This window comes from Parambassis ranga, chromosome 12 (genome assembly GCF_900634625.1).
Source record: "Parambassis ranga chromosome 12, fParRan2.1, whole genome shotgun sequence".
Taxonomy (NCBI): Eukaryota; Metazoa; Chordata; class Actinopteri; family Ambassidae; genus Parambassis; species Parambassis ranga.
In genome coordinates, this window is record NC_041032.1 from 7,882,329 (window position 1) to 7,891,717 (window position 9,389).

Genomic DNA, 9,389 nt, shown 5'->3' on the forward strand with positions numbered 1-9,389 from the left:
TGGGACGAGATCTAGTATAAACCTGGATCCATTAGCCTTCAGTCTGGATTTAAAGGCTGCTACAAACGCTGACTACATGATTTAGCAGCCTGCTGGCTGGCTGAGTGAAAACAAACATTGCAAAGGCAATGCTACACAGAGGATAATTTCCTGAAATATTGATTACATATTCAAATATCTTGTAGCCTGTGATAATAACTGAACAGCAGAAGGAGGCTGACATTTCACACGGCAATGTGACATGAAACACATTGCATAACCACAGAAGATTACAAAAGATCTACTATAAGGAACCGCTGTAGGTCAGGTTACTTTTCCCAGCGGTCTTAGAGAGCCCTAATTAATAAAGACACAATAAGAGACAAAGTTGACATTATCAGTCATTACACTGTGATCCTGTACACACTGTGGTCACCACTTAGTGATACCTGGTACAGTATGACAATGTAAGATGGTGCAATAATGAGGATAAGAGAACAGAATAAACTTTGACCTGAAAATGGGAGATAAAACTGCACATACACATTTTCTTCATACACATTTTATGCCAAGGAATTGATGACTATCTACACACACACACACGAGTGAACAGAGACTCCGGTATCAGTTAGAGAGGACACATTATCAGTGGTCCTCAGAGTAGGGCACGCCCGTTAGTAAGTCTGTGTTTCTGTTCAGTACATACAGTGTTCTGGCAAACAGAATGTGTGCTTTATTTAAATAAAGGAAGTACCCAACCCCATCTTTTAACTTTAACACGACCCTGTGGAGACATACGGGAAGCAGCGAGTCAGTGCGATACTTGCCAAATATCTTTTTTTTTTTTTTTTTTAAGTGGGTTGGATTAACATAGGGATGTTACGACAGTACCAGCTAGGATAGGACAGGATATTTTGGGTTGAATTCAAAAGATAAGCCTGTTGTCAAAAGTGGAGACTGTTAAAATAAACAGCAACACTAATTTGTCTGTTACCTTCAAAGTGCCATATGTATTACATGTTACCATCAGTGTATAGTACAAATACAAAACTTTATACTAGGAGCTGTTATATTTTATTAAGATTAATGGAATAACTGCATGTAAACAAGCTCTACTGCAATCAACTCAAACATTAAAGTTTATCCAAGTCAATGGCTCAACAGTATTTACATTCTTGCACAACAGCAGTAGCCAGCAAAAAAAAAAAAAAAAAACATTTTACAAACTTTTTAGAAGCTTAGAAGTAAATATCATGCCTGAATGCTGGAACCCCATTTCATTCCATTAATGCCAATAATCGAATTGATCTCTGTAAACAGGTAAAAAAACACAATTACCAAGAAAAGCAGACACATAGATCACCCAGCCAAAAAAATAATCCTATGGTCTTTTAATTTTACTCCCATTTACATCCCCTTTGTCTGAGAGACTGTTCTCTCCACTGCGTTATTATTATTCTTTTTGTCAGTCATCCAGTTCCAGACCAAACTGTGGATAGAGAGCTCGTGTGGTGGTCCCCCTGTGAGCAGCTGCAAGACATACACAGATTACAGGGTCAACTCCCTCTAGCCTTCTTTTCAAACAATCCACAGAACACTGAACAGACCAAGATGACAGCAGCAAAAAAACCTGCACTCCTTGAACATGAGGCTTACAGCACTGACCATTTACACAGACGTTAATTCTAATAAATAAAAAAAAATCTGTTTATACATATATATTTAATTTCACTTCTAGCTGCACCTCAATTACCACTAGCCAAACCTTGACCTCTTTTGAAAGTGTTTTTTTTATTGTGACCAGCTAAATAATTTGTAGTCTATAACTGAACAGACAAAAAAGTACTAATAAGCAGGAATCTATGAATGTACATCATATAACCAGTGCATAAATGCACTTATCAATTGCCTGTTACCAATATTTAATTTAAGAATTTAAGACTTTCTAAAAAGCCACAGATAACAATGGTAATTGTAGACAATTTTGTGTCATAATGACTGAAAATGTGAATCAAAAACAGAATTGTCTATAAAATAGAGAAAATAATAATAGAGATTTAATTCTGCCCAACAGACAGTCATGATAAAACACAAAGAACAGCTGTCCTTAGAGGGTACTACAGGGCATCTCCTCTCCCTCTCTCTACAGCCCACCCACCCACCTCCTCCCTCTCAGAATAAAAGCATACAGTACACAACAGCAGCTCAGTGTCTAAGTGTAGACTCTTTGTGAAAGTGTCTGTGTGTTGGCGAGTGTGAGAGAAAGCAGGAGGGCTAGCGCAAAGTGTATAGTATGTGTTTGTGTTTCAATGTATCTGCACATGTCAGTGCATATATCTATAAACATAGACAGAGATTGTAATTGTGTGTCAGTGTGTAAGTGATGTGAAAGACTGCCATTGTGTCAGAGGGGAAATGCCACCTCCGTTCACTAAGAGGTCATTATCATCGCGACTCTCCACTGTAGTCTGAGGGATTTAAAGAGATGGCAAGCTTTTAACTCACAGCACAGATCTAACACAAGAGATTGGCCATTTACACAGACTACTGTGATAGTAGGAACTTGAGAGACTTTAGAGCGTTGAAGACGTGTAATTTTCTGCCATTAAACCACAATAGGACATAAAAAAAACCACATGGATATAGGTAAAAAGTAATGTGTCATGCATAATGTGACTTACAGCATGAAAGGTCACTGTGTCTTCAAGCCTGTGTAGCTACAACACACTAATCTGACAATAATGCGTGTTGCCAAACTAGCACCAGATGAAGTTGATCACTATCAGCCAACACATGACCATTCAAAAAAACATTACTTTCTGTGGCTGATTCAAAAAAAAAAAAAACAAGTCTAAGCAGTAAGTCTAGCCAAATGCAACCTAGATTCAAATATATTCTGCGTTGTGGGATCTAAACTTGTGTTATGTTAAATGAAGAACTTGGTTAATGATTCAGCAGTCAAAGGAAAACAGGGATACATCTGCCCTCTATTGGTCTACTGTAGAATAACCTCTCACAAAAGAAACGTTGTATGTCTAACGTTGTTGGGTAAGGATTATATGATATGAATGTGTGATGAATGAGCAAAGAGATGTTGAGATGAGTCACAGAGGCAGACATCTTATGATGACAGTTTTGATCAGCTATTGTCTAGCTATATTTGTGCTCAACGTGCAGAGTTTAAAAAGGAAATTGTTCAAATTCATTTCAAGCAAATGGATTTCACATGTTATAAAAGTGAGGTGAAAGTGAGGGGAGGCATTAAAGCAATCTGGCCACAAAAATAGACTTTATTTTGGCCTTATTAATTCAGGTTATGCTTCTACTGTGCAATTTTAAATACTAATAAAAACTGGTGAAATGTAATATCTGTATTTTACTTACCAATGCGACCTAGGAGGAGCTGCCCAATGTCTTTGATGTCATTGTATTCATGCAACATATCAATATGTTGCTCCAGCTCATCCACTCTGTATCCTCTGTAGTAACAGACACACACACAGAGAGCTGTTCTCAAACAGAAGCAGAACTGTGCACGTTTTCATCCAGAAAGATTTTTAAAAAGCTAAATCTTAATTCTAACAAAACAGTTGTGCATGCAGAAAAGCAGCTATCAATGGGCATATTACAGGATTCATTTGTAGGAATCATCGCCCCTGTCCTTTCTGAAACATGCCAACTGTAACCCCAACCTCAAAGACAGAACTACAACACTAACACAGCTGCACTCACTCAGCTTCCAGCTGTGCTATCTCTGCATCCAGCCGCTCTCTCTGTCTCTCCAGCTCTGCCACCTCCTCTGCAGGGCTAACTTTAGCCCTGTCGGTTCCTTGAAGCTGTAAGGGGCAAAAACAATGACCACGATAATGCAGTACAAGTGTGGCTAGTCATATGTGATTGTGGATGTGTTACAGACAACTTACAGGTGACTTAAAGTTGGAGTGTACTTTCCTAAACTTTGAGAATGGAGTTCTGATGAAAGAATGGAGGAAAATTACGGTGAATTCTGGACACAAAACATGAGAAAATAGTAATAGAATCAAGTGTTGTAATGTTTCTACACCATGGCAATTAGGTTTTATAAGTGAATTTGTTTTAAAATACCTCTCTCAGAAAAAATACGTAAGATGTGTTTCAGAAAATACACTGACTTATGCGACTTCACACATCCATATAGTATTCTATGATGCCTGGGGTTATCCTTAAGATTTCCATATTGATCAAATATGTTCCTCTAAATATAGCAACATACGCGAGCATTAACTATTCCCTTAGCTGGAAGGACCCAACGACCGAAATGAACGCTGACCCAGCACGCATCGTCAATGTAGCTCTTTAAAAATGGCGTTTATGTTATTCTATATTAGCAGATATCCTTCGTTAGCATCAGCCAGGATAAATTAGCTAACAACTTGCTAAGCTAACGGTAAAGTTACCGTTTCAGTACTTCTCTCTTCGATTTGTTTCCCTCCGGCGTTGACGCTGGAATCTTATCTGCAGTATCATGCTCTTCAGCAGACTGCTCGGTGGTCATATTGGCCTAAATGTTAATGGAACGTTTTTTGTTTTGAGTTAATACTAAAAACACGACAGCAGCTAAGCACAGGAAGTATAGGAAGTTTGCAGTTCGCGGCTGATGGCAAACACACCCATTGGACAATCTGATTGGATGTTGAAGTCGGGAGGCGGGTCTTCAACATCCTCGAGGTTTGGTAACCAGGGTAACGGGAAACCACTTGAAAACTCTATTACGTACCCTAAATAGCATGTGTGTCCATTTCTGGGTCCAGATGGTCCAGATGTTGTTGTTGTTTTTTTATATAAATGACCCAAACTATTTTTAAATGTCAAAAAGCTAAATATTTTATTCTTAATTATTTTTTAGTTACTGTTTTTTCACCTTATGTTTAACTAAAACGTGTTAAACAAACTCTCCACCAGAGGGCGACAAAGTGCTGCTTAACTACACTCAGCCCTCTTTCATTTGATTCCCCCACACAGTACTTGCAGCCTCTCGCTCACTGTCTGAAACAACCCACACACTTTTGACTGAGAAGAATATTGCATAATCAAGGAGAAATCCTGTGACATATATTCATGAGCTAATCTAAACTGAGTGTACTCAGGACGATTCACCAGCCAAGCTGCCTCTCAGATTGATTCAGAGCCACCAGCACACTAAATCTAAACCAGCAGAGGATTAACACACTAAAAGGTCACGTTCAATCCACAGAAACAACACACACACAAATACAACCCCCCTTTCCCCAGAGCCTTTACAGTATGGTTCACTGGGTAAGTACAAAAGAAAAAAAGGACACAAAAAATTAGCTCGTAAAACACATGAGACAGGCCTCACAGAGAGAAACACAGAGGCAGACAGAGAAACTCAGACAAAATGTGTATCCAGTAGGGCTGACATTAGGGTGTGGAGGACATAAAACTGAGTCCATTCTGAGTTACGTCCTGAGGATTCATTGTTTATTTATCAGTTGTTATACAGAACTGAGAGTTGGGAATGAAAAATTCAGACAGGATGCATGGCCTTACCTCCTTTCAGAAACTGCAATATTACACATACTAGATGGTAATGGCTCCTCAACACAGTTGTGTGTGTGAGAGAGAGAGAATAAAGATCCATAGGGGCTTTCTGCATCTATGACACAGCAGTAGGTATGTGAGAGTGAGCGTGTATATGTGTGTGTTTGTATTTTAAGAATACAAGCACACACACACATATATATATAGTCTGAGGAAAGAGCTTCTTTTTGAAAATGGTGAGAAAATATCACAGGGTACTGGGACAATAAAGCACTCAGTGCCACACTTGGATGAAGGTGCTGGTAGCTACAAACAGTACACATGTGACATGCAGTACACATGTAATGTTTACTATGAGAAAACCATCTGAAAGAGAAGTTGTCATCTAATAATAATAATAATAATAATAATAATAATGACAGATAATAAACAGGTAAATAACTGCATTTTCCCCACCATTTCAAAATGACTTCTTCTTGGGAGAAATGCTATTGTCTGTCTTTCGATATTGATGCAATTATCACCAGCCACACTGGTAAAATTGACAAAATCTTAGAAAAAAAGAGCTCGGAAAGAGAAAAGTATAAGTCAATTAAGGAACAGATCAGGGAGAGGAGGCAATGGGACGAAAGAAGGAGAGGAGAAGTAGGAAGCATGGTTTGTAATGTTGGTTGGAAAGCCTTCTATCTATCATGTTCAAAATTCATAGAATACCAGCTGCTCCTCTGTGCTGCATCTAAATTCCACTGCTGGGGAATTATGGCAGGGGCCATAAAATAGGTACAGAAAGGAAAGAGAGAGAGAGAGAAAGAGAGAGAGCACAAATAATATAGTGGACGGTCTGAGTGAAGGAGCCCAGTGCTGGGATGAGGCATATACGAGTGGGGATGATGCAAAGCATGTCATAAAACATCGATACACCTCTAAAGGCCACGCTACGAGGGCTGCTTACACTGGAGGCGATTATGCCTCTAAATAATTCACATTGCTTGTGCAAGCAGTTATTCACGCAAATACAGTGTGGACATGTATGCTAATAAATGTGGGAATGCACCAAATACTTATGCTGCAAACAGTCAGGGAATGTATAAGTTTACATCAGAGATACACACATTATGGGCATTTGGCTGAGAGTCTTAGAGACATCTGTCATGTTGGATAGATTTGTGTTTATATTTAGCCTCCTATGCTTTAATAGAAAGCAGCTGATGCATCATTAGGCTGCTTTAGTTTAGAGGCAGAATCTTGCAGAGCCAGAAAATGTCAGCCATGATGGAAAGATACTATTATACCCACATCAACAGGTGTTTTTCAGTGTCTACTGTTGATTTCACAGAGCTTGGCTGACCCGAAACTGCAATGAGACGTTAATCTGTGCTGATTTTTTTTTTGTAGCGGTTTTCCTTGGGTACTGGACTGCACCAAATCTGCCAGGCAGGGTTTAAAAGCCACCATCACGGCAGAAGAAGCCCTTTATTATCCAGCTGTCCTGCAATTTATGTTCCACTTTTGCCTCAAGTGTTGCTCGTATCATTACATGTAAATTATGGTGACTGTAAAGAGAATAAATAAATACATTTTCCTGCCAGTTTGTCTTGTGGGTGGAATGCTGGTGTGACAGTAATTCCCTGTTACAGCACTTGCAATCCATGTTGGAATAAGTAGGGAGTTTGAATATATACACATCAAAAGGAATCCATCACAGTGTGAAAAGGTTCTCATGTCTGAAGCAGTGCTGTTGTTATTAATTCCATCACGAAATGGCTATTCATGTCTCATCCAGGGAGCCCCGGGTCGTGTATCAGCTCTTCTACGCCTCCATCTGTCTGTGTCGTGTCCTATGTGCTGTTTCACATTCATTAGCTGATTCATCCTCCTAATAACTACCTCTATCTCCTCTGAAATAGTTTTCAGTTGTTTTTGTAAAGTATGATTACTCTCCTTGCTCTGACTCATTCGGTTTATTGCTGGAGTAAAGCTTCCCGTTTTCAGCTCTTAGCCTTCTTGTATGGATGGCTTTTCATTGTAACTATCATCTTCTCGCCTCTAACTGTCAGCTTGGTTTATTGTCACACTTACAGCACTTCTTGTATGCTTGCCTTCCCATTCAAACATATTTGTTGTCATGATTAGTCCCACCTCGTCGCCTCAGGGCCGACTGGATCTGCGTGCAGACATTATTGCTATTGTTATGGTCTTGGCAGACTCTTGGCAGTTTACTCAAGATAATATTGTATTTGATTCATTTCACCTGATGCTGGTCCTTTTTGTAAAGATTCACTGGTTTTCCCTCATCATATGTACACCTGCAGGCTTTAGAAGGCCACAGCTTACAGTAGCGTCTGTGTAATATTGTAATTTCCCTTTGTGACTTTACATGATGAACAGATGTTGGCTAACTTCATTAGCAACAAATAACCAACATATGCACAACACAAAAACTCCAAAATTGGATTAGATGGCAGTTTTCAACCTATACTCATACTGAATGTATTAAGTCAGTATCTTGACCCTCCAGAAAGGGGTCCAAAGCGGTGATGACGCCATCACCTCCCTCAAAAAAAAAGGGAGTAGCTGAGGGTGCTGAATCATGTAGAAAAAGGAAACAGAAACAGAAGCTGTCACCTCGTGGATTCTGCTTTCTTGAAATATTTTTTACAGTTTCACTTGTTCTTTCACCTCTGGCTGGATACGGGGCACCAAAGTCCTTCCACTGCTACAAAGCAATAAAGAACTCTCTCTGGATCCATCTCAAAAATTGGTAGTGTCCTGTGATATGCCCAAGCCACTTTTTATCAAACCAAAGGAGTATCAGGGCCCAGCGAGCCGACACCTTAGTCATGTGGATATGTTCATGGATCTCCTCTATACTATATGGTCACTGTCTTTCTATGATACACTTAATTTCAGCAGCACACTTTTTCATGCTGTAACAAGAAGATACTCCATACAAAGCTTTTCTGCTAACTGATATTAACTCTGTGTTTAGCTGTTGACTAAATAATGAACCTGGGATGAAGTATCATGGTTTCTGTTGAATCCTTTGCATCTACATCTGGCAACATTTATGTCCATCAATGAGCCTTCACTTACGTCATTTTACACAAGCACCCTCTGATGTCTGAATTCAACAAAATGACCCTGAGTCCTGTCATTCAAAAAACATTTTATTATGAATTTGAGCTAAAAGGGAAAAAAATTTTACTCCACATTAGGTTCAGCAGCAACAACAAAACAGATCAGAAGGATTTTCACACCATTTTATTAGCAACAATGTGTCTGTTAAGTTATATATCATAAACAAGGACAGAAACATTTCTGCTGTACTGGACCGAGTCTGAAAAACCAGCTGGATCATAAAATAAAGCAAGTAATTCAAATACTTGAAAGCAACACTGCATTTATACACTTGAAATAATAGTAATAATAATGCTTGATGTATTATAACTCTTATGGCACTAAATTTCCTGTGCAACTGTCACATGGTTTCAGTTTCAAAAGTAAGAACATTGAGAACTTCTGTGTGTGTGTGTGTGCATTACGTGTATGCTTATATGGCGATCTCAGTGAGGACCACTTTGACTTTTAGACCCCAGGAGTGTGGACATTTACCTCTTTCTTTGATGATTAAGACTTGATTTTGGGCTAGTTAGAAATCCGGTTGTGATAGTTGAGCTTAAGGAATGCATTATATCAACGAGTACCCTTGCAGTTAGATTTACAGATGTGTGTGTGTATTGTGGCCTTGTGTACTTGCAGAAAAGCACATGTCACCGGAGGAAGAACTGTAAAAACGAAAAAAAAAAACCCTGTGCATTATCGCTGACTGAATCAACACAAGACACAAAGAAAAGGAGAGGACGGTAAAA

General features: G+C 39.1%; 1 protein-coding gene across 2 annotated transcripts; it reads right to left on the reverse strand.

Annotated features, from left to right (window-relative positions):
• Nucleotides 1-1,179: 1,179 nt before the first annotated feature.
• swi5 (SWI5 homologous recombination repair protein) lies at nucleotides 1,180-4,599 on the reverse strand. Of its 2 annotated transcripts, none has more exons than XM_028417306.1 (5): nucleotides 4,427-4,599; nucleotides 3,903-3,951; nucleotides 3,712-3,815; nucleotides 3,364-3,458; nucleotides 1,180-1,509 (listed from the first exon to the last, which is right to left on the reverse strand). In XM_028417306.1, the coding sequence occupies exons 1-5, from the start codon at nucleotides 4,483-4,485 to the stop codon at nucleotides 1,445-1,447; spliced, it is 372 nt and encodes a 123-aa protein (XP_028273107.1). In that variant the 5' UTR covers nucleotides 4,486-4,599; the 3' UTR covers nucleotides 1,180-1,444. The 2 variants fall into 2 exon arrangements, with proteins under 2 accessions (XP_028273107.1, XP_028273106.1); XM_028417305.1 differs by having other exon boundaries at nucleotides 4,416-4,599.
• Nucleotides 4,600-9,389: the final 4,790 nt, after the last annotated feature.

Excerpts from the sequence above, each read along its gene's own strand:
- swi5 (XM_028417305.1), bottom strand. The coding sequence starts at position 4,513 with ATGACCACCGAGCAGTCTGCTGAAGAGCATGATACTGCAGATAAGATT. Across the intron at positions 3,816-3,902 it reads ACTCCAACTTTAAGTCACCT|CTTCAAGGAACCGACAGGGC; the intron begins GTAAGTTGTCTG and ends TGCCCCTTACAG. Across the intron at positions 3,459-3,711 it reads ATAGCACAGCTGGAAGCTGA|AGGATACAGAGTGGATGAGC; the intron begins GTGAGTGCAGCT and ends CTGTTACTACAG.